The 25,770-nt window shown below is 42.3% G+C and overlaps 1 protein-coding gene across 5 annotated transcripts in view; it reads right to left on the reverse strand.

The window, feature by feature from the left end:
* RBM20 (RNA binding motif protein 20) overlaps positions 1–25,770 on the reverse strand; it is a 341,194-nt gene that overhangs the window by 46,983 nt on the left and 268,441 nt on the right. For all 5 annotated transcript variants that reach the window (XM_069239404.1, XM_069239405.1, XM_069239403.1 and 2 more), the window contains 2 exons: positions 20,859–21,002; positions 14,058–14,189 (listed from right to left, as the gene is read on the reverse strand). In XM_069239404.1, coding sequence (XP_069095505.1) covers positions 14,058–14,189; positions 20,859–21,002 — 276 coding nt within the window. The remainder of the gene's footprint in view (positions 1–14,057; positions 14,190–20,858; positions 21,003–25,770) is intronic.

Genomic DNA, 25,770 nt, shown 5'->3' on the forward strand with positions numbered 1-25,770 from the left:
ATTCCCATGCAGCATATTTGAGGAGGGCTCCAGGGACGTCGGATCAAGATTCAGCTTTGGCCTGGACAAAGATTTCCATCCTGAAAAATAGTCTAAGTCCAGAGGTCGAATTCTTCACTGAGGCATCCTGCGACACGTATCTGAGGAGGGCTCCAGGGAGTTTGGATCGGATTGGTGACTTCGTCCAGCTGAAGAAAATCTTCAAGAAAAACACCAAGTCCGAAGGTAAATTTTTGACCCAGGCCTCCTGCTTGCTGTAGCCGAGCAGGGCTCCATCAGCCTCAAACTCTGACCCAGTCTAGTGCGACCAGATGACTAGATAGGCACTTTTAGTTTCTAAGTGCTAAAAAACATGAATTCTTTAAAAATCTACAAATCTCTGGTTCCCCTTATCCGATTTTAGATTTTCTGGTGTAATTTTAAAGATAAAAACATACTCTTTTTTTAAATAAATTGGTGTTGGATTTTTATTGTGTTTTAGTTAGAGGGACACATTACCACACCCAACTAAAAGCACCTCAATTCAATCAATCAAAATGAGTTTATTAAAACCATAAATAGCCATAACAAAAGGAAATTCAACACAAACTGTTGTATTCTGCCTATATCATTTGAGCGAAGAGAATAAAGAACAAAATTCACTCACACATGTAGCCCCTCCCGGTGCTATAAAACCCAGGATAATGCATTCCGAAAGTACAGTGGCATCATTCAAAGAATAGCAGTCACCCAATAGGGGGATGGGTAAGAGGCAACATTGACCTGGTGTGAATACAGCACCTTCATGACCTGTCCCATACTACGGGGCAAGTTTGCAATCTACATTTTGCAGGGAGGGTCATATATCAATGAGAGAGATCCTTTCTAAAAATGCCTAAAATCAAAAGAAACATCGCATATAAAATTCAAACATGATTGTTACATAACATCAACAGAACTTCAAGTGCTGCCTTACAAAAATGCATAAAAAATAATCAGAGAGGTCAATGCATATGAAATTTAAGATTAAAATACGAGTCTAGGCATTCACTGCCTAGCATATACAGGTACATCAGGAGAAGTAAAGCAAAATATTAAAAGAACCGAATACAAGTATAAGAATAATCAACAGCTACCCTTTTTACCCTAGAGTTGAAATATGCAACCCACCATGAGAAGTAAAACACTCAAACGAGTAAAAAAGACTTGATGAATACTGACTAAAAGGCAAACCCCAGGCAACCCGTTCTAATCATAGAAATATACAGACATCCATAATGTAGAAGGGTATAGCAGTGGTGAAGTGCAAATGCACACATAAACTAAACAGCGTTGACTGATAGGACCTGCACCCAACTATTTATCAGAAAATACATTCATTATGTGGGGTAGTACCCCAAACACCACACCTGAAGCTAAACCCCTGTAAGTAGCTGAAGGAGCCGCCACCAATGCAAGCTCTCTCCACTATGGGAATGCTAACCAACATGGCACCTTTGGATCTTAGGTTCCTAGATGGTTTGTAGTGATCGATAAGGGATTGGAGGTACCACGGGCCTTTGTTGGCAAATGCCTTATATCAGTAGCATAGGGCTTTAAAAGAGGATCTCTGCTTTAATAGGAGCCAATGCAGCTCTTCGAGCTCTGCCCTGACTGAGGCACGCTTTGGAAGATTCAAAAGAAGGTGTACTGCGAAGTTCTGCACTTGCTTGATTCTATTAACACGAGATTGAACCCCGAGGTACAGAACATTGCATTAGTCAAGCCTGGACATAATCAGGAACTGAACTACTATTTTTTTAGCCAACTCTGGCAAGAAACAGAAGATTTTCTTTAGAGTCTTGAGTAGCCTAAAACATTTTCCTGCAAGTGTGGTGATTGGGTTGTGAAAAGAAAGCTTCTCATCAAACCAAATGCCCAAATTCTTGACCTTATGCTTAGGAAGGGGTAATGCGCCCAAATTGTTGGGTCACCAACTGCTGAACCAGATGCCAGGTAGATTGCCTAATGTCAGTACCTCGGTCTTCCTAGCGTTTAGTTTGTGACAGTTTGAGTCCCTCCACTTGGCAGCCTCTACAAGGCAAAGGCATAGACAGGAGGCCATATGACAGGAGTTCAGTGGAAGAGCGATGATGAGCTGAGTGTCCCCAGCATATGAGATAATGGTAAAACCATAGTGTTCCATGAACTCAGCTAAGGGGCACATGTAAATATTAAAATGGGTAGGGCTCAAGGAAGAGCAGTACTGCAGTACTCCTTGCTGCAAAGGAAGTACTTTTGATTGAAAAGGTTTTTGAGATACCTGAAAGGTGCGCTCCTGCAGAACAGACACGACCCACCTCAGAGCTTTATGGCTGATGCCACAGTTCCAAAGTCTGTCAATCAGGATGTTATGGGACAGAGGGGTCGATTACGACTCCGGCAAATGGAAAAGGCCGTCCGCTGAAGTCCCGATGGTCAGGTTGCTGCCAGTGTGGCCGCCTTCCCGCAGGCCCAATTAAGAGTTTCCTGCTGGCCCAGCGAGAAACTACAGCATTGACAGCAGCTCATAATAGAGCCAGCGGCAATGCTGTAGTGCATAGGGTGCACCAGCAAAGCAGACAAAGAACATCACAATGGGGCTGGCCAGGAGGGCCTCCGCACTGCCCATGTCAAGTGCATGGGCAGTGCAAGGGCCACACTGGGGCCCTCTGCACCCTGTCTCTGTCAGGAGTTACATAGCGGTGCTACTGCCATGTAACGGCTGGCACAGAAGGGACTCTTGATTCCAAGGGCAACGCTGCATGCAGCGCTGCCCTGGTGGATTAGGACCATCAGCACCGCCAGTCCCTTCTGTGGAGGAAAACTGGTGATGATGGCGGTCGGACCGTGTAATGCGGCTGTCGGAGCACCACACTGGCGGCCGCAAGGTTCGTAATGACCCCCACAGTGCTGAATGCAGCACTGAGGTCCAGCAACAGTAATGCTGCAGACCCACTAGCATCCAAAAACTTGACAGATTTATTCTGTAGCGAGCAGCAAGGCAGACTCAGTACTATTAAGAGTGGCAAAAACCTGACTGAGTCCTATGAAGCAGATCATGGGCCTGAAAGAAGGTAGAAAACTGCTTCTTGAAATGCTTCTCAGTGATCTTAGAGAAAAGTGGAAGCAGTGAGACAGGCCAATTGTTTTGGGGCTTGGTGGGGTCCATCATAGGCTTTTTAAGGAATGGGACTACCATGGCATGCTTCCACCACCGGGGAACCTGGCCTGAAGCTAAGGAGCTGTGAAGCAGCTCACGTAATACAGAATGGACAACCTCCAAGCCCTGCTAAAAAATGGCAGGGGATGCAGGATCAAGCGGGAGCCATACTTAACTGAAGCACAGAGCAGGGGAAACTCCTCAGGTTCGATGTACTTAAAATTCAGCAGCCTAGAGCTGTCATCAGAAGGATCGAAATTGGGTGGGCTGTGTAGTGATGTTCGGTCTGGGGGGAAGGAGAGGAGCTGGGGAAAAAAACAAGGAAAGGAAAGTTTCCTTTACGGACTAGGTGGTCTCACACACTATATAGTGTCATGCTTCATCATATGACCACCTAGCCCCACCCAGGTAGGACAGTGCCACCTGGGTGGACTCAACCTCACTGTTAAAAGAACAGGAGGGAGTGCGTAAATTAATCTTATTCCTGGAAATAGGGATCCAGCTATACTAGGGAAATAAAAACACCTACTCAGGTACCCGGGTAACTTTAATGGGGGTCCTGTGTGGTGTGGTTAAAAAGGATGGGGAACCAGTGTGAGAGCAATGACTCACAAGGTCACCTGTCTAACATGGGGTAGCCGACATGTTTCTGCCCTTATGGTGGAGCTATAGAGAGTCTCTGGGCATTCATCAGGGCATTGGATCCCTGTAGTGATTCCTACTTAAACACTGCGAAAATAATCACATATGGAAGGGAGGGCCTACCTTAACCAAGAAAATATCTGGGGAGGACCTAAAGAAAAAGGGATGAAAACAGACCGAAACATAGTGAATAATAAAACACAGCACACCAATCCACACGTGTCAAAATTCATGCACGCCGCAGAAGTGCTGGTTGCAAAATTTTTAAATCGCAATAGCATCGAGGTAGGTAATGCACGGTACGTATTAGGATGGGAAGACAATTTCTTACCCTCACAGTTGAGGCTACTGGCCTCTGGTATCCTGGAGAGGGAGCGTCCCCTTATAGTAAGACTCTAAGGTTCCAGGGGAAAAAGGGAGAAGGAACAGGAGAGAAAACCGATAATCATAAAGGTGATTAAAGGAATGCAGGGGAGGGGAAGAGAAGAGGAGAGTGAGGAGAAAGGAAAACAAGGGAAAAAAAAGGGGGGGGGGAAGGAGTAAAAAGAGAGGGGATCCAAGGACAGAGGGAAAGAGGGAAAAAAAGGAAATTAGAGGCAAAGATTATAGATCAAGATGGATCTTTTTTTCTTCTTTCTTCTTTTTTCTTCTTGTTCTTTCTCCTTTTTATCTCCTCCTCTCCATCTTGATCTATAATCTTTGCCTCTAATTTCCTTTTTTTCCCTCTTTCCCTCTGTCCTTGGATCCCCTCTCTTTTTACTCCTTCCCCCCCCTTTTTTTTTTTTTTTTTCCCTTGTTTTCCTTTCTCCTCACTCTCCTCTTCTCTTCCCCTCCCCTGCATTCCTTTAATCACCTTTATGATTATCGGTTTTCTCTCCTGTTCCTTCTCCCTTTTTCCCCTGGAACCTTAGAGTCTTACTATAAGGGGACGCTCCCTCTCCAGGATACCAGAGGCCAGTAGCCTCAACTGTGAGGGTAAGAAATTGTCTTCCCATCCTAATACGTACCGTGCATTACCTACCTCGATGCTATTGCGATTTAAAAATTTTGCAACCAGCACTTCTGCGGCGTGCATGAATTTTGACACGTGTGGATTGGTGTGCTGTGTTTTATTATTCACTATGTTTCGGTCTGTTTTCATCCCTTTTTCTTTAGGTCCTCCCCAGATATTTTCTTGGTTAAGGTAGGCCCTCCCTTCCATATGTGATTATTTTCGCAGTGTTTAAGTAGGAATCACTACAGGGATCCAATGCCCTGATGAATGCCCAGAGACTCTCCATAGCTCCACCATAAGGGCAGAAACATGTCGGCTACCCCATTTTAGACAGGTGACCTTGTGAGTCATTGCTCTCACACTGGTTCCCCATCCTTTTTAACCACACCACACAGGACCCCCATTAAAGTTACCCGGGTACCTGAGTAGGTGTTTTTATTTCCCTAGTATAGCTGGATTCCTATTTCCAGGAATAAGATTAATTTACGCACTCCCTCCTGTTCTTTTAACAGTGAGGTTGAGTCCGCCCAGGTGGCACTGTCCTACCTGGGTGGGGCTAGGTGGTCATATGATGAAGCATGACACTATATAGTGTGTGAGACCACCTAGTCCGTAAAGGAAACTTTCCTTTCCTTGTTTTTTTCCCCAGCTTCTCTCCTTCCCCCCAGACCGAACATCACTACACAGCCCACCCAATTTTCACCTCTAGTTGAGGACTACGAGTGGTCTAGCGTCACAATTAGTACACTACTGACCCCCCCACTTTATATACAACCCCGTACTCCCCTTTTTTGTGATTGTGTTCTTGTGGGAGCCGAGTACGGTTTGGTTTTTTCCCCTTGCTCCCATCCGCTCTCCCTTGTGTAATGTATCAGAAGGATCGAACCAGGTACTTATACAAGGAGGGTCTCTGGCCTTCACAAGAAAGGAGCATAAATATTTGCCACCTTTTAACAAAAATTGAGCTAAGACATTAGAGCCCTCCTCTGATGGTGAAGTAGAGGCTGAGACTAGAGACAGCAAGGATAGTGACTTGACAGCAGTGAGATTTTCACAGGAAGAGCTCTGGACAGCTTGAATTTTATTAGTAAATCATTACTCCAAAAGAAAACCTTGGCAGCCACAGGATTGTATTGTATAGAAGCATTTGTATAATGCTTACTAGCCCTATGTGGGTCACTAAAGCACTTGCATACATGGAAAGCAAGCTACAGAATTTGTGTATAGCACTGCATTACAACTATTTAATATGGATACATGCCCACATTTCCACTGGTGGACTGTCTATTCTAAACAGAGGGTTTGGCATTCCTCACAGGTTTTTGAAACAGGCTTTGGCTTTAAGCCTCAATCGGCTTTCAAACATACCTCTGCAACCCATATTAGGTATGCTCAGCATTCATATTATTTAACAGAGAGTAATATGTGCACCCCAAACTTCAGTAATTTGTGACTATTATAACCATGGCTTTATCAGGGGAAACAGCCATTCTAAGGCGACCATTACCATGTGTTACCATTACAATGTTGTCATTAAAACACATAACCTTTACCATGCAGTATTTTACAACGACTATGCCCTTACCATGCATGCTTTTACAACAAATTTTCATTGTAAAGGCATGAATGGTAAAGGCATATGAGTGGTAAGGGTTTTGCTAGTAAATGTACGAATTTTGCAGCCTGCAGCCTATGTATTAATTATAAAATAAAATAAAATAAAATATAATATATATATATAAAAAAAATAGGGTTTTTAGCTGGCAAAGGAGTTTTTAGAGTTTAGGGTGGGTATGGGTTTTGGGTGGCAAGGACATTTTTAGGGTTTAGAGTTGCTATGGGTTTCTGGGTGGCAAGGGATTTTTAGGGTTTAGGGTGGTTATGGGTTTTTGGGTGGCAAGGGTTTTTTGGGGGTTTATGGGTGTATGCGTTTTTGGGTGGCACAGGATTTTTTTAGGGTTCAGGGCGGCTATGGGTGGCAAATTAGTTTTTAGGATTTAGGGTGGCGATGGGTCTTTGGGTGGCAAAGGATTTCTTAAGGTTTAGGGTTGCTATGGGATTCTGGGTGGCAAGGGATTTTTAGGATTTAGGGTGGCTATGGGTTTTTGGGTGGCAAGGTATTTTTTAGGTTGTAGGGTGGCTATGGGCTTTTGGGTGTAAAATTGATTTTTTAAGGTTTAGGGTGGCAATGGGTTTTTGGGTGGAAAGGGATTTTTTTAGGGTTTAGGGTAGGTTTGAGATTTTGGTTGGCAAGGGATTTTTTAGGGTTTAGGGTGGGTATGAGTTTGTGGGTGTCAAGGGAATATTTAGGTTTTAGGATGGGTATGGGTTTTGGGTGGCAATGGATTTTTTAGGATTTAGGGTGGGTTCGGATTTTAGGGTGGCAATGGATTTTTTAGGGTTTAGGGTGGGTATGGGTTTTTGGGTGGTAAGAGAATTTTTAGGGCTTAGGGTGGGTATGATTTTTAGGTGGCAAGGACATTTTAGGGTGGGTATGGGTTACATATATATATGTGCACTATATCTATCTATCTATTAATCTATCTATCTATCTATCTGTCTATCTATCTATCTATCTATCTATCTATCTATCTATTTATCTATCTATCTATCTATCAATATAACTATCTATATATGCACACACACACATATATATATATATATATATATATATATATATATATATATATATATATATATATTCACCAAGGGTTACAGAGACGTTATAGTTAGGTTCTGAAGTTACGTGAACAAAACCAGAGGAATTCAGCAGTTATAGTTAGAGTAATTTCTAGTAGTTATAACTTAAGGCCTAAGGTAACTATAACTTACGCCCTCGCCATGCACAGTTTTTCCTTCAATAATCTGACTGCTAATATTTCAATTATATTTTTATTGATGTTATAAAAGTTGTCATAAGTGCTGTAATATCTGGGGTAATTAGCAGTACATAAGGTGGGCACGCGTTATAGTTACCTTAGGCCACGAGTTATACTGACTTGCAACAACTCTAACTGTAACTGCTGAATTTCTCTGGTTTTGTGCGAGTAAATTCAGAACCTAGCTATAACGTCCCTGTAACCTTTGATTTTTTTCAGTGAATTTCTATGGGTTTTTAATGTAATTTTCATCACTATACGTTAATCCAACCACTGGCACGCACAGCCTTTGGCAGCCGGAGGCAGGGGTTGGGTGCAAGGCCTGCCCTGTGCCCGAACCCTATGGCCAAAACCCTTTACCGACCCAACCCCACACTACCAACCCCCCTAACCACCCAACCCCCGGCTGAGTACGGCCTTTGGCCATGTGTGGTGGGAGTTGGCCCCCAGGGCCTATCTCTCTGGGAAGGAGTACAGGTGTGAGAGGGTGTCTCTGTGTGTGCGAGTGGCTATGAGAGTGTCTGTCTGAGTGTGAGAGTGGGTGTGAGAGGTTCTATGTGGGTGTGACAGTGGGTGTGAAAGTTTCTGATTGCGCTTCAATAGATGAAAGATGCATTCACCTCCATGAAGGATTTCAGATAATTTTCCATTATGGAATTGCGAAGTAAACACACTTGCTTTGCCTTCTCTAAGCCCAAGAGTTAGGATCATTTGTCCTTTCCCGAAGCAGAGCTTCAACTGGGGCACCTGCTACATTTATATTTGCAAGTGCTTCCTGTTGAGGTTTAATTTCTGTGAAAACAGCATCATGGCCAGAACGGAATCTAACCTGCTCATTTAGTCAACAAGAGTCCACAGTTTTACACAAAATGTCTATCTAACTGGAGTACTTTCTACTGGTTAGTTAGTAAGTGCTACCTTGTTGGGTGAATGGCCAGTGTACAGGGGGGCCACTTGCTCCCCCCTCCCTCGGCCGATTGTGGCCCCAGGGACCCCATCCCACAGGGCCCACTAATATTAAATGGGGGCGGGGGTCACATGCCCCTGCTCACCAGGCTGATTTTGGCATCAGGGACCCCATCCACCAGGGCCCAGTAATTTCTCCTGGGTGCCCTCCAGGGCACCTGGTGTTCAATGGGACCACGGAGGAAGCCTCAAGGCCCCCATGGTCGCAGTCGGCTTTCCACCTCCTGCGGGAGCTGGCATTGCTGTCACAGACAGGGAGCTGCTAAACATGCTGCTTCCTGTCTGTGAGAACAATTGTTTGCTCTGTTTTCCTGCCCGCATGTCTGTGAGCAAGGAAACAGAGAAAACCTCCGCTCCCAGCAATCGAGAGCTGTTTGACGCCTCTCGCTTGCTGGGAGCGCAGTTGTGTTTGCTCTAACTTGGCGTGAGTTATCAAAGCTCCCACTAAGTCAGAGCAAACAGCTATGTCCCGGGGTGGGCACCCTGCATCATAGCAGGAGCTGACCCTAAGAGGTGACGGTCCTTAACTCCATTACTGGCTCCACAAAGGGGGGCCCACCTCCAATGTTTAAACAGCCCCATGGAGGTGGCGTTCGCTGGGGGGGGTTCCCTTATCTTATTTTATTTCAGCCCCACGGAGGTGGCGGTCCCTGGGGATGCGGGGGGGGGGGTACGTGGCCTAGGTAGATGGTGGTCCTTGGGGTACTATAATCAAGCAATTATGCCCCGGGGAGGTGGTGGTTTCCAGGGCAGGGGTTCATCAATGGATCCCCTATTTTATTTTATTTCAGCCCTGCGGAGGTGACGGTCCCCGGGGCTACAAGGAGGGAGGGGCAGCCCAGCCCCCGGCATTTAACTCAATGTTAGCCCCGGGGATGTGGCGGTTGCCAGGAGGGTCCGCAGCAGGACCCCTCCTATTATAGTCAAGCAATTTTGTCCTGGGATGTTGGTGGTCCCTGGGGCTGTAGGTCCACAGTGGACACCTTATTTTATTTTGTATCATGCCCCCGCATATAAATGAATATTAGCCTCAGAGAGGTAGAGGACCCCAGGTCTCGAGGGGGGGTCCACAGGACCCACCCCACCATAATCAAGCAATTTTGCCCTGGGGAGGTGGTGGTCCCAGGGGCACAGGGTGCACCCCCCCCCCCACATACTACTGAATATATTCCACGGGGAGGTGGCAGTCCCAGTGGCATAAATAAGCCCTAGGAGGGGGCCCTGTTCACCCCCACCTTTATCTTTTATATGCCCCCAGGACCTGGCCCATCCGGGGGCTTTATAAAAAAACAAGCATGGGAGACTGCGCTTGGTTTAAAAAAAATATTTTGCTGCAAACTTGTGGCAAACATTTTTTTTTAATGTGCTTTCTGCCCTGGTGGTGGAGCTCCCTCTGGGACCCCAGCACCAGAGCTAAGGGGTCAGGGTGTCCCTACTCTTGCCACTTTTCTTTTTTGTTATCTTTTTTTCTGCAAAACGTGGCTGAAGCCGAGTCCCAAGATGTCTGCCAACACTTCCTGGTTAAATTGTTGGCAGCCAATCAGATCTCTGCACAAAATCATGAGGACTCGCAAGGCCTTCACGCCTCTAGATATACAAATTTGGTTTTCCTTCAATTTCTCTTAAACTACTGAACAGATTTACACCAAGTAACAAAAAGAGTACTCCACATACTGAAAGCTACCTTTCTGCCATATTTGGTGTAATTCTGTCCAGTGGTTTGGGCTGTAGTCGTGTTCAAAGCTCGTATGGGAATTAACATGGGAAATTCACTTTTTTTACCCCCCCTTTTCTCTGCCCTCGCTTGACGAATCAACCAAAACCTTCTGATGCGCAACCAGATTCTTTAGTGCACTTTTCTTTTGAAAAGTTTGTGAAGATTCATCAAACGGTGCCAAAGACCTAGGCAGGTCAAAAATGCTTTTTTCATGGAAACATGGTCTTAACTATACCTACCTACTGGCAAGTGCCAGTAGGTAATACCTATATATATATATATATATATATATATATATATATATATATATATATATATATATATATATATATATATATACACACACACACACATTCATATTTAATTGTTCATGTGTGTGTGTATATATATTTAAATGTATACAAATGGTTTGTACCTACCTGTGCATTTTTGATTCAAGTGTATGCCTTTACCACGAAAATTTAAGTATTTTCCAGGAAAATATTAAAACGTTTAGAATTATCTATAAAATACTTACATTTACTTGCAAAGCCTTTACCACACGTATGCCTTTACCATTCATGCCTTTATAACGAAATTTGTTGTAAAGGCATGCGTGGTAAAGGCATAGTCGCTGTAAAATCCTCCGTGGTAATGGTATCTGCATTGTACCGGCTGCGCTGTAAAAGCATGCGTGGTAATGGAATTTGTGGTTCCATCATACAACCCTTTATCAGTAATATCATCACTGACGTAATTTGAGATGTCAACAGTGATCATGTCAGTGATGTCCGGAAAGACAGAATATGTGAGGTCATAAGCAGTGCATGGCAGGGTGCAAATTATAGTTAGCACAGAAATCTATAACTAGTGAATTTCAGTGTTTTTGTAGTTTTAAAACAATAGTTTTTAAACCTATACCTCCCTTCACCTCTACCTTTCTCTTAAATCTAAAATTATTCATAGCTCCCTTTATCTGCATTGACCCCAAACCCTAACATTACCCTTATCTCTACCCACCCCCAAACCCTAAAACTACCCATACCAACCCATACTTTTACCCATCTCTAAACCCTAAAAACACCCTTATCTCCCTTTACTTCTGCTCGTCCTTAACCCAAAATGTAACATTCCACCCTTTCCTCAACTCACCCATACCCTAAACTTACTCTTCCCTCCATTTCCCTCTGCTCGCCCCTAAACCCAAAAAATTACCTTTACGTACCCTTACCTTAACCCACCCCTAAACCCTTACCTCTCTTTACGTTTACCTGCACATTTATAACTTTTTCTTTTTAAAATCACATAAAAAATTATGTTATTAAAAAATAATTACATGAGTGGTAAAGTATTGTGTGGTAAAGGTAAAAACCTATACTATGTACTTACATGTGTAGTAGTTATCTGTTTGGTAGATAGCATGTGGCAAAGGCCATGTGTGATAAAAATTGTGCTGTAAAGGCTATTTCCCTTTACAATCAGCTATGCTTACCTTTCAGAAAATGTATATAAGGGATAAAGTATCCCTTGCCGTACATTATTATAATTATATTGCAAGTCACCAAGGAGTCCATAACCATAGAGGAACGAGGCAAAAGGCTGAGTTCCTTTATAAGGTTATGGAACTCTGCAGTGACTTGCAATATCCTTATCAGGTACGGCATGGGGTACTTTATCCCATATATGACATAGTCATACCCTCGCCTTTCCCACAAACCACTTAAAACTTTGGTGTGTAGCTCTTTCATATGGAAGACAGACCATGTTTGCAAACACGAAGAATAGAAATAGAACTACTACTGCAAAATTAAACACATCTAAAACATGTCAGATGTTTGCTGGAAAACGATATTAGAAACAATTCAATACAAGTCAGTCTTTTTTGTAAAAAAAAAAAAAAAAGCTGTAGTAGCTCAGAATGTGTAGAAATATGCACAAAGATTCTAACTTTTCTACAATTATCTAACAAGTGCAAAAAATAAACCTGTCCTTTCTACTTGTCACTGTAAGCTAGAAAATAGACCAAAAGAAAGAAAAGGACTGTCTTGTTTTCATTGCTTTAAACAGCTGCTCTGAGACCTGACCTGCCTTTCACTTCGCCTGCTGACTCTGGCAGCAGGCATTGTGACGTCAGAACTCAAACGTATTAACTTATTACAGTTGACTTCTGACGTTGTTTCTTCACAGATGGCAAATGGGTGTGTCACAAGTCGCCATTATAAAGAAATTAGAGACAGGCACTTATACAGGAATTGCAGAATCCCATGTATTGCAATAGGATTTTGACAAAAATAAAATGAGCTGTGATTTACTTGTACCCATTAGCCAAGGCCACTTCTGGTGATAAGTGACAACCACAGAGTTTTTAAAAGACCTGCGGAATCGGATATGTAGAAGACTTTTGCAATTATATGCCTGAAAAATACGAGACAAAATAGTTTGTGAACTATGCACAAAGCTTTATGTTTAATGTTTTGGTTGACTAGACGAAATGCAGCTGCACAACAATTTGAGAAATGTTTTGCTAGTGATTAGCCAGAATCCACAGTCACTGACTGAGCAGTGACACGTAGGAGCAACTGCAGGCAATTAATCACATACTGGAGGAATCCAGATGCAAACAATTGCTCTACTCTAAGCACAGGAACACCCTTGAGGCTACAATGATGCTGGCCAGGGGCAAGGATGTACTTTAGGAAGGTTCTGAGTTGATGAAGGAAGGATTCAAGACCTGTACATGTTTGATGGTGCAGTGTTAATCTTCATCCAGCTGCATTTACAGAGCCGACATTGATCTGACCAATATCATCGTCAAGAGCCTAACACATCTGGCTAACTCTCAGACCGTTGAACCTTATTTAGAGTTTGGTGGGATGGCAGCACCATCAGTCCTCCCACCCTGCCAAACCTGCAGTTCCCCACTCTTTGTAGAGTGGGGGAACTAATGGGTTACCATTAGCGGCGTCTATGCTGGCTCTGTCCGCAACAATCGCCCGCTCAGCAGTCCATTTGCTACACGCTTCTGGGCAACAGCGAGGGTCACAGCATGCAGTGAGGGAAGGATGATAAGAATTAATTATTCCTGCCTGTGAACGCCGTACGAGGCATTGTGGAAAACAGCATGGAAAATATTACATGGCCCCTAGTTGGAGGGGAAAAGCTCCCTGTGCAACTAGTCAATAGAAAACAAACTCTCATTTTGACAGTTTGTTTTCTCAGAGATGTTAGCTAAGTGTGCATTTTAAACATACACCCACTCAGCAACTTCACTGCTGTGAAAGGGGCCTCTGTGGCAGAAGCTGCCCTCACAGGAGAGATATCCCCAGCAAGCAGGTAGGGTGGAATCTCTAAGTATGGCCGGCGGTCACCCACCAGGCTGGCAAAGTTCATGACTTGATGGTAATCTGCAAAGGCCAAAAGAAGACCCTTTGCCTTGGTGCCACATAACTAGATATAATTTGCCTGTATCAAAGAATAAAGGCAAAAGACACACCAGAGGTGAACATAAAAACATACTGCAAAACCAACATGGAAATAATGAATGCCAAAGGGTTTCTGAACATCCTTTAACCTCTTTGAAGACAGACAGAAATAGCTATTTGTGTCTTTGATACTTAATATTAATTTAGAAGGGTGAGAAACAAAGCAGGGAAGCACTGTGGCAGTACAGGAGGGACAGAACACATGAAAATGACACAGATTTATTCACCAAGCAGTCACCTTTAGCTGCAGTTCCTTGTATCTTTTAGAAATGCGAATGAGTAACTTGTCATCATTTATCATGGCAGGTGTCTCCTTGTAGAACTGCACCATGGCCTGTGCTGCCTCGGAATAAGCCATCTCAAGAAAAGCCTGAAACAAGAACACCACATTTCAGACAGAAATGGAAAGAGGGTTCGGCAAAAGGGGTGTGAAGGGAGGGTAAAAGACTGGGCTTCATACAGAACAAACATTGGAACATCCTACAGGTCTGGCCTTGGCAAGATGGCTCATTGGCTACATTTTACATTGCTATTATTAGGCATACACCAAAAATAAAAAATAAAACATTTTTAAAATTAAAAAAATAATTGTTGTATATAATTTTAATAGATTTATACAGGTTTTTCCTAATACAGAGGTGTATTTACATTAGATTTAGACACCCTTTTTATAATTGATGCATATCATACAAAAATATGACTCTTATTGGCACAATGAAAATATACTGTCTGATATCAATTACTGTAACTTGATGACATAGAGCCTGATTAAGAGTTTTCCGACAGGTTACTCCACCATAAACATGACAGATAGTTCATCCGTCGTATTACCAGTGCTTTAAATGGAAAAATAGAAGTGCAGGTACTCTGTACCAGAGTACCTGCTTGTTTCTGAGAAGTGCCGGTACTCTCCAATTAAAAGTATTACGTTTTTCGTGAGATATGCCGGTACTCTCCCTCTCAAAATAAAAAAGTGCCGGTACTCAGTACCGGAGAGTACCGGCCCATTTAAAGCACTGCTTATTACAAGTGCATTTATTCCTGTAACCGTTGCACTAAGGCGGGCAGTTATGTGGATTGTTTGTGACGAAGTACCTGTCCACCACACCTAAAATCAGGCCCACAGTTTCAACGCACAAGGAAGGCTGAATAAAATGAAAAGATAAAGAATGGAAAGAAAAGAGAAGCTTTAGCAAAATAAAGTGGGGGCCCAGCAGCGCTGCCCCGGAAAAGCACATTATTGTATATTTTTCAGGCACAATGCTGTCACTCACAGTGCAAGAGAGCCAGGGGATGAAGGGGTCTGGATCATTGCCCTGTGCAGTACGCTGTGTTGGATGGAACTAAAATGTGAATGACAACTGAATGGGCGAATAGACAAGGAAGAATGAGCTACAGTCCCTGAAAACCTAAAATAAAGGGGCACTACATGTGCAAGAGTGACTCTGAGGTTCACATGTTGAAATGTAGTTGTCCTAAGATATATGCAGGAAGCACCAAATTACAGACACATAAAAGGATACTACAACACCATATAGTCATAAAGAGCAGAAACACAACGTACCCTGTAGCAAGACATTTTCAGGAAGTCCATGGGAATGTAATAGATGGCCTATTGTACAGTGTCAAAGATGGTACAGCTGAGGGTGCGAGAGGAGGGAGCAGCGAGAAAAGACTTTGGCCCTCAATTGGGCCTCGTGGTCTTTTTACAAGACCGCTGAGGTACCGCTGTGCTGAAGACCACCAGTGCAGGTGGTTTTCCGCGCAGCGTATTATGACTGCTGGCAGCCCTCTGCCCTTTTCCGGACGGAGAGCCGCCAGCAGCCATACTGGCGGTCGGCGCTGAAGTAGAGGCTGCTCAACCTCCACCACCACGTCATCAGAACACTACCCACCGAATCCCAACCCAGGATTCGGTGTGGCGGTGTTCTGGTGACGGGGAGCTGGTGGCGGAGCAGCCCCCATGGATCCCGTACCCTCCCAGAGGATCCCTGGACCAGGTAAGGTGAACGTCCGTTAGAGGAGGGGTGTGGGGGTGTGTGCTTGTGAGTGTGTAGAGTGGGTGTGCGTGTGAGTGCGTGTATGCATGCGGGGGGGTGTTGTGTGTATGGGAAATGTGTGCCCAAATGTCTGTGTGTATGTCTGTGTGTATTTGTGCGTGTATGTCAGCATGTTTGTGTAGTTGGTGTGTGAGTGTGCGTGTAGGGGGGTCGTGGTTGTGGGGGAGGACTCTGGGGCGGGGGTGTGGGGAGACCCCTATCAGTGCCAGGGAAGGAATTCCCTGGCACTGATAGTGCCTACCGCCATGGATTTTGTGGCGGTACAGAATCCCACGAATTCCATGGCGGAATGCGGGGTCATGATACCGCCGGCGTTGTAGGGATGGCCACCGGGCTGTAGACCAAAGACTCCAGCCCAACGGTCGTTACCACCCTGTGCGTTGGAGTGGAGAAGTGGCGGTTTGGCATGGCGGTCACCGCCATTCTTGTAATTTCATTTTTTTTTACCGCCGGCCTGTTGGCGGTATTACTGCCACTTTCCACCGACCGCCAGAGTTGTAATGAGGGCCTTAGAAATTTAGAATCGAAGCATATGCTTGCATTCAACAGTAAATAACCTAAAAAAATGAACTGTGGAGAGGAATTACATGTGCATCTTTGAGGTATGAACATAATAAGGAGAGTAAGGTGTGTGAGGACATGTGTCTTTAGTTGAGAATTGAGTACTGCACTATGCATTAATATTGTATAAATATGGAATGGAAAGATGTTTTGTTGGTTTTAATGATGGTTTTAATATTTTTCAGAGCTGGTGGAGAATGGTATCCAGAAACAGCAAATGAGCTATGTATATCTCGTGGATGATAGAGTTGTTATTGTGGAGGCAATACAGAGAAGGATCCCTATCAGGTGCCACACTTAGGATAGGACATAAAGTAAAGAAAGACTTTGTTATCTGGCAAGATAAATTGTATGCAAATTGTATATACAATATGGTCTGACAACATACTTTTATGAGAGTGAATTGTATGTCTTGGAATGTTTTTCAGTCCACTCGGGCTAGATGGAAGAGGAGAAAAGGAGAGTGGCAGTGGTTGATGATAAACCAGCATTACCCAGGAGGGAGAAATTAAGTGCAACAGCTTAACATCGTTGCGTGTTTTGGACTGAAACGCACGAGAAAATGAAAACGGAGCTACTATATATGTATACAAAAAAATACAAACACTACCAGCATTAGATAAGGTAATGGAGTAAAACATTTTGCTTGTATAAAACAGAATGAAAATGTCACTGTTATATTGCTGAGAAATGGAGTTCACGGTTAAAACACTGGGAAAATGGTGACATGGGAGAAATGTGAGAGTATGGCGCTGTACAGGTTGACAAAGGCATGGTAGTGCTGAAACGCGTTCCTGTTTTCCATTCTTATGAAATAAAGGATACAGATTTCCTACTACGCACACAGAGTGCCTGTTTTCTTTCCATTAACTGGTGGAGATAAGAAGTGTATGGTCAGGTGCTGGCCTGCAACACCGCGTTAAAGGAGAAAAAAAATAGATAAATATATATATTTATATATATATATATATATATATATATATATATATATATATATAATTCACTGAAAAAACAAAGGTTACAGGGACATTATAGGTAGGAAATATAATTTTTTTTAAAATAGAAATTCTTGTAAAAAAACAAAGGTTACAGGGACGTTATAGTTAGGCTCACATTTTAAACTTAACAAACCATATAAATTCACCTGCTACAGTTAGAGTTATCTCAAGTAACTATAACACGTGCTCTAAGGTAACTATAACTAGCGCCCCCCCATGCACAGTTGTCTGATCAATAATTTTACTGCAGATGTTACAGTGACATTATCAATGATGTTATCAAAGATGTCATGAGTGCTGTAATTTGTGGGGTAATTAGCAGTGCACGGCGAGGGCGCGAGTTATAGTTAGGGCACAAGTTACAGCTACTTAAGATAACTCTAAACTATAACAGGTGAATTTCTATGGTTTGGTATGTTTAAAATGTGAGCCTAGCTACAACTTCCCTGCACTGTAACCTTTGGTTTTTTAAGTGAATTTCTATGGTTTTTTAACGTAAAGTAATTTTCCTTACTATACGTTAATCCAGCCACCGCTGCCCCGAAGGCTGTGTGCAGCAGGTGTTGGCCACAGGGCCTGGCTTGCGGCTTGTCCCTGCGGCCAACCTCTACCCATCCTCCAGGGCTCTGCCTAAATATTTAATTTTTCTGTGGGAAGAGGGGCACACAGTCCCCCAGGTCGATTTCAGGCTTGGGGACCCCATCCCCGAGGACTGGCCAAAATGTTTATTTTTTTGGGGGTGGGGGCTGCGCAGTCCCCCTCCTAAGGTTGATCTCTGCCCCGGGGACTCCATCCCCCGGGGCCCGGCCATGAGACCTGGGTGCCCCCCAGGGCTCTGAATCAAAATGTTGGGGACCGCGGGGGAGCCTGAAGGCCCCAGTGGTCCCAGCTGGCTCACACCTCCTGTGGGAGCTGGCACTGCTGTCACAAAGAGAAGGCAACTCCCTCTCTGTGAGAGCAATGTTTCCTCTGTTCCCCTGACCACATCTCTGCAGACAGGAACACAGAGGGAACCTCTGCTCGCAGCGAGGGAGTGCTGTTTGACAGCAGAGTTTGCTGTAACTTGGAGGGGAGCTGTCAGCTCCCACCAAGTTACAGCAAACAACTATGTCTGGGAGGACATAGGGGGTGGCGGTCCTCTGGGACATCAGTGACTCTTCAAGGGGGGGGGGTGCTGCCCTCCTCCAACAATTTAATTCGCCCTGGGGAGGTGGTGGTCCTCGAAGCTGGGGGGAGGGAGGTTGTGCAGACCCCTGCATTGAATTTGATGAAAGCCGGGGAGGTGGTGGTCCCAGGGCTGTAGGGGGCCAGTCGGTTCCTCCCGCATTAAATTAGTTGAAAGTCCCAGGGAGGTGGTGGTCCCCGGGGCATCAGGGGAGCCAGTCACCCCCACATTAAAATGACAGTGCCCCAGGACTTGGCTTACCCAGGGGTTTCAGAATTATCAAGAGCAGAAGCCTGCACCTGTTATTTTATTTTCCCACTGGATCTGCCGCGACTTGCGATGAAACTTAAAAAAAAAAAAGCTTTTTAGCTCTCGGGGAGGTGCGGGATCCTTCTGGGATCGCAGCACCATAGCTAAGTGGTCAGGGTGTCCCCACCCTGGTGCCTTTGATTTTATTTCATCTTGTTTTTTGGGACTTGGCTGAAGCTGATTCCCAACATGACTGCCAACACTTCCTTGCTGAAGTGTTGGCTGCCAATCAGATCTCAGCACAAGAAACCTTAGCATCCCTATATATACACATTTGGATTTTCTTTAATTTCTCAAAAACTACTGAACTGATCTATACCAAATAACAAAAAGGCCTCTTTCAGGACCAAGAGCTAACTTTCTGCCATATTTGTAGTAATTCCGTCCAGTAGTTTGGGCTCTATCGCTGTTCAAAATATCCATGGAAAAATTGAAATGAATGGGGAAAAAGCGTTTTGGGACCCACCTTTTTCCCATCCTCGCTTGGCGGATCACCCCGAAACTTTCCAGACTGCGGCTGCAATGAGCGTCATATTTTCTTGGAAAGTTTTGTGAAGATTCACCAAACAGCGACAAAGTTATTAGCAAAACAAAAACACTTTTCTATAGAAACTAGGTCTAACTACATACAACTATATATATATATATATATGTATATATATATACATATATATATATATATATATATATATATATATATATATGTGTATATATATATATATATTTATATGTACATATATATACATATATATATATATATATATATATATTTATATATATATATGTATACACCTATATAGATAGTTCACCATGGGCTTTGACTTTGGACTCAGAAATCCACCAACCCTACTGAAAGGGTGGTGACAGTTAAATCTGCATCTACAATTAAATTTACACTCAGAACTGGTGAAAAGCTACGTGTAAATGTAGTATTAGTTGCAGTAGTAAACTTACACGTTTAAATCTACAAGTGTAAATTTACCTTCCTGAATAGGACCCTAATGTTTACTGTACATGTATTCACTGAAGAAGATGAGAGGAGTAACACCTGTATAGTGAGCACAGAGAATAGGCTCTGTTTCCTTTTTCTTTGCCTTTTTCCTGCCTCCAGGATCTTTGCCACTGGACTAACAGTTTCCACTGAAGGCAAGGGGTGGAGTGGAGTTCAGGATTAAATGTTTTACTGGCCTTTCTTACTCAATATGATTTGTTTTTTATTACTTCTACATATTTCTTCTTAGCAATGATGATACCGACTTAATTGTAAATACACATCAGGTTAATGTTGGGACTAAAGTTGATTGCATATTGTATAAACAAATACCTGCAATGCATAAACTGTGACATTTCTTCAAAGTGCTGCTGACAAATATCTAAGTCTTCACAATCTTAAAGTCACTTTCGGCAATGTGAGACCATTTTATTTGCAATCATTTGGTTTGATTACTTGGCAACTATGTTACCAGGTATTAAAAACAGATCAGTACTTCACCTACATAAAAATAACTGCAAAACAGGTTAAGAATATGCCCATTTTTTATCAATCAGCTTTCAATTCTGGTGAAAATAAGATATTAAAAGATTTGCAATTTTCAAAACAGTTGGAACAGTAACTGTTTGTATATTGTCTCCAAAGTATGATGTATAGTACAAAACAAAAGAAACACAACACAATAATACAGTTTTTGTATATTTCCCATGCCAAATATTTTTTCCACAACAAATTGTCACCTATGGGTTTGTTGTTGAAGAAAATCAAGAAGGTGACAATAGAATTTATTTCCATCATTCCCAAGAAATAGGACTGAATATTTATTGAAAAACATCTCTCAAATTCACAATTTAATTAGGATATACTGCGGGGTACAAAGTCTTTAAACATATATTATCTCAAAATGTGTACATAAGGTTACTCAGAGAGTAGCAAAAAGACAAAATAAAGTTACCTGATTTGTAGACTTCATGAGGATGTAGTTGGTAACTTTTCCAAAAGGAATCCCTAGGTTGATGACATCAGTTTCTGTACAGCTTCCCTCTGGAAGATTGCAGATGTGAACTACTCGACTTGGAACAGGCTTTTTTTGTGGAAACTATAAAAGGGAATGAAAATCAGCATTTCATGAGCTCCAAGAAATAAGGTTTTTGAAGGATCTCCTGATTGGAACAGCCCCCTGAAGTGGTCAAACATGTCATATAAAGGGCCGTACCAAGGAGGTGCCTACTATATTTCTGTGCTACTTCTTATCATTTAGCAAAAGGCACATGTTTTCTGTAACTAAAGACCCCCCTGACTACTACAGCAAGTGTACACATTAATTATTGCTCCATGGTGATGTCATCTCAAAAGGGCACGTTCCTTAGTGGACCCTTTGTTATCTCTAGTTCTGTCTATGATTAATAATTTTATTCAATTATGTCAAATATTATTCACTAATCTCAAATATTTCTTTATGTTTGCCAACTGGTTTCAGACTTACACCATCAATGTGTAACCCCTGAGGCAAAGGCATGTGGAAGTAGCCCCGACTGTGCCTTTAGCTGCCTTCCACTATTGCATATTACTTAAACCACAAGGCTAAAGAAATTGACAAAATGCTGAAAAAAAAGGGTCCGGAAAATATTTAGGTTACAATGGGTAAACATATATTCTATTCATGAATATAGATATTTTCTCTAATGTTTGTTTGGTCCTTTGTATGCTCCACTTCAAAGACCTATGACAGAGAGTGTACAAAGTATGTTATGTGGCTTTAGTAAGCAGATTTAGAAGGCACATTTTATTCAGGGCACAATAACAAACCTATGTACTTGTGCTGAAAGGAGGCGAGGGACAAAGGCATGTAAATCGGTTTATTCTTTAGAAGTCAACTGAAATGAAGTAAAAGAATGAGCATGCCACTTACGGGGAAAGAGATTCCATAAAATGAGATATTTTAACAAAAAAACATTATATAAAGCATAACAAAGTAGATGTGTTTGGTGTTAATAGTGAAGCAATTGTGTTGCAGCTAGAATGCCACAGAAAGACAGAGGCAAGTCAGTGAACAAAAATAGCGTTTTTATAATTTAACATTTGCAGTAAAATGCATCATCTTCAAAATAAGGTAATGACCCAATATGGGATTTATTAAAGACTATGGGCCTCATTACGAGGCTGGCGGTCTTAAGAACTTCAGCCTCGTGATGGCGGGCGGACTGCCGCAGACAGGGCGGTCTGACTGCCCCATTATGACCGTGGCGGAGCTGCCACGGTCAAACTGCCGACACCACCAGGCTGAAGCCAGCCTGTAGCCTGTCGGTCCCGGCGAATGTATTCCGCCAAGGTAGCGCTGCCCTGGGGATTACGAGTCCCCATCTGCCAGCCTTTCCACGGCGGTAAACACTGCCATGGAAAGGCTGGAGGAATGGGGGTCTAGGGGGGCCCCTGCATGGCCCATGCACTTGGCATGGGCAGTGTATGGGCCCTCATGCACAGCCCCATCGCACATTTCACTGCCTGAATTACGGGCAGTGAAATACGCAATGGGTGCTGCTGCACCCGAAGCACCACATCATTGCCGCTGGCTCAATTACGAGCCTGCCTCATTGTTGTGGTGAGTGTGCCACTGGTCCAGTAGGTGAAAATGCTGTTTTCGCCCCCTGGCCCAAGCGGAACACTCCTAATATGGTGGGTAAAAGACCTCCATTACTCGCAGTCTTTTGCCTGCAGCTGCTTCGGCTGTCATGTAAAAGAACCGCCAAAGTCGTAACGAGGCCCTATATAATATTTTATTGTTTTAAAACTGCAGATGAAACACTGAATCAAATCAAGTAATTCTACATTACTGGTTTATCCTGATGAAGTACTTTAAAAAATAATAAACGTGTTTATGTAGTTGGTTTACTAGCTTGGGTAAAATTGGTAGACACTAATCTACAGTGAAGTAGTAGTTTGTTAACCTGTGCAAATTTTGTATTATTGTAAGCCGCACATAAGCATGACTAAATCATATCCCATAAAATATGGGCAACACAAATAAATAGTGCATTGTTTAGTTGCACACTTTTTATCAATGCTTAGCTTTCTTTGCCAGTAAGGACTGGGGAATAATATACATTAGTACACTGTTAACATACTCATTTTCTTTGAGTGTGACAAATACGTGTTCCGAAGTACACAAATTGCTGCTAAATGATTAGGATTTTGTCATGATAGCACTCACTGGATTTTGTTTCATTAATAGCATAAATAACCACAATTAAGATAGTCTTATTTATATCAAAGACAATTCAATATACTTGTTAGGCAATAATCACCCCTTTGCTAAGTAATATGTTATGGTATGGGGTGTATCAAAATGAGTTGAATGTAGTATGCTCCTTCAGCAGGGCATGTATTAAGCTTGTGAATAGATAGTTCATCACCTTAAGACATTTTCCGTCTGTAGTAGCATGAAGGATTAGTTAAAGGAGGAGGAGGGGCATTCGTATTCCTTAAGCCTCTTGGAGCAGAAAATATGGGCTTTCCTTCTACTCAAGCAAGACTGCACTGAGATATCCCTGACCTCAGAGGACTGTTATGTGACTGAAAATTTAGTTGTGTCAGCCCACTTTAAAAAGTGACTTTGTGCATAAAACTGTTAGTGTTCCAGTTGAATTATTATACTTTGCATCCTGTGCCACAAAAGCAGATATGTAAGATGGATTTGCTTTGCAGTTGAGGAATTTTAGTAGTTTCAGTAGAGTTCTTTTTACCCGCTATATGTCACACACCATAGTAAAGTGGACATTGTTTGGCTGTGCTGAATTTGTTTTGGAATATTCTCCAATTAAGTCGGCGGATGAACTGGGCATGTAAGACACTGCGGAATATCCAATAGATAAAGAATCGCCCCCCCTTGGCAGTGCTCCACTTGTATTTAATAATATCCTCTTAACTTCTACTCTATTAACTCTTGTTTTAGTAAGGGATTGCATGCCTCCTGTGTGGTGCCTTCAGTCCTAGAACCAATAATCAAGCGAAAAAGAGACATGCTGCATAGCAAATTGTCCCACAAGGCACCTCTCAGTTTTATTCAGAAATTTCAGCAAATGTTTAATCAGCCGGTAAGTCTCATTCGAATTTTTATTTAATTTTCATAAAGATACCTTTAATTGTTTTTAAAGGCCCTTTTGAATCACCCTTCTTTTATAGGAAGAATATTTCAAGTTGACATGTTTGTTTTAGAACCTAATGTTGGTCAATTGAACTTTTGCTATAAGCCCAAGTGCATTTCAAGACTGCATGGCTCTTACTGAGGCGCTCAGAACAATATATTTGCTGTAACACAAATAAAAAAGGCACAATTATTTCTGTAATAGTGAATATTAATGTTATTCTTGTCAATGCAAATTACAAGACATTGTGCATTTATTTAAAAGCCTATTATTGGTGGCAACCCACTCAATTTAGAAAACCTCTTGACATAAACAGTATACTGACCCATCCTTATTAAACTTGGCATGGAATATCTTGTAAGAGCCTTCTTAGTAGTCAAGGTATATATCCCAACTAACATGAATACCATGATTCTGCATTTGCCATCAATAATCTTTCAAAATGTCTTTAACTTGTGCCTTATTGTAAAACAAACCCAATCATATTGTTAAGCATACTCCCTTCCATGCTCAATGTGAGAAATAAGTCTGAACTTTATTACTTAAATGGTCCATAAGAACAAATTTGCCTTAATGGTAACAGATTAGACTAAAAAAAATATCGACGAGTGAAGATGATTTTACAAATGCATAGAAATGTATCTAGAAAGGGATATAGTAAGTAAGGAATTAAAACAGCCGAGGCATGGATTAACTATCTATCTGTTGAGAGAAAAACAAAAGTCACAAACAAGACAGCAATTATTCTTACTAAATATTTGAGATAAAGTCAAAATGTCATTGAGACTATTGACATACATTAAAAAATAGTAAAGGCTAATGACATTCTGAAAGAACGGTTTCAAGCAATTCCATTATTTGCTAATAGTCATAGCCATAATATAAAATACATGGCAATAAATATTTGTAAAAAAAAAAAGATCCAGACAATAAAGATAATGTCTAATTTCTTTGTCTTAACCATAGACAATTTGCCAATATCATAAAGGGTGTTACGGTTTCACATCCACAAACTGCTGAAAAAATAAAACTCAAAGACACAACAACATGTGATCCAAGTTTTTGTTTTTACTATCTGGAGAGCTTGTGCAGATTAGGCTATATGGTTAAAACAGAGGGACAAATGAAAACAAGGCGTACACAGTATAAAAGTAAGAGCAGGAGACACAACCAAAATCTGGAAATGGTACCAGTGATGAAGGAAGGTGACAACTGAGTCAAAGTCTTATAAACATGTGAAAACGTTTGGATTAAATGTCTAGGTACCCTTCAAACATAATGAATAAATTGTACATTGGAAATGATTTATTTGAAGGACGTACAGAACTAATTTCCTTCAACCAAAAGAAAACAATGAATAGATCCTTTAAACAAGCATTGGCAAAGCCAATAGGTCGCACCTATACAAGAGCTATTGGCTTTTGCAATGTGTTTTGCCATGCTGTACATCAGTATAGATAGTGTTCAGCATGGATAAAGGTTAGAGGCGAAGAATGATGTAGAGTGGAGTGGGGGAGTAGAGTGTTGTAGAGTGGAGTAGGTGGGTAGAGTGTCGAAGAGTTGAGTGGAGGAGAGTAGAGTTCAATGGTTCAGCTGTTTGGAGTGTTGTGGATTGGAGTCGAATAGGGCGGAATAGTGTGGAGTGGGCTGGCTTGGACTGAGATGGGGGGAGGATTGGAGTACAGTGGGGTTGATTGGACTGGAGTAAAGTGGGGTGGATTG

The sequence above is a fragment of the Pleurodeles waltl genome, chromosome 6 (genome assembly GCF_031143425.1).
Source record: "Pleurodeles waltl isolate 20211129_DDA chromosome 6, aPleWal1.hap1.20221129, whole genome shotgun sequence".
NCBI lineage: Eukaryota > Metazoa > Chordata > Amphibia > Caudata > Salamandridae > Pleurodeles > Pleurodeles waltl.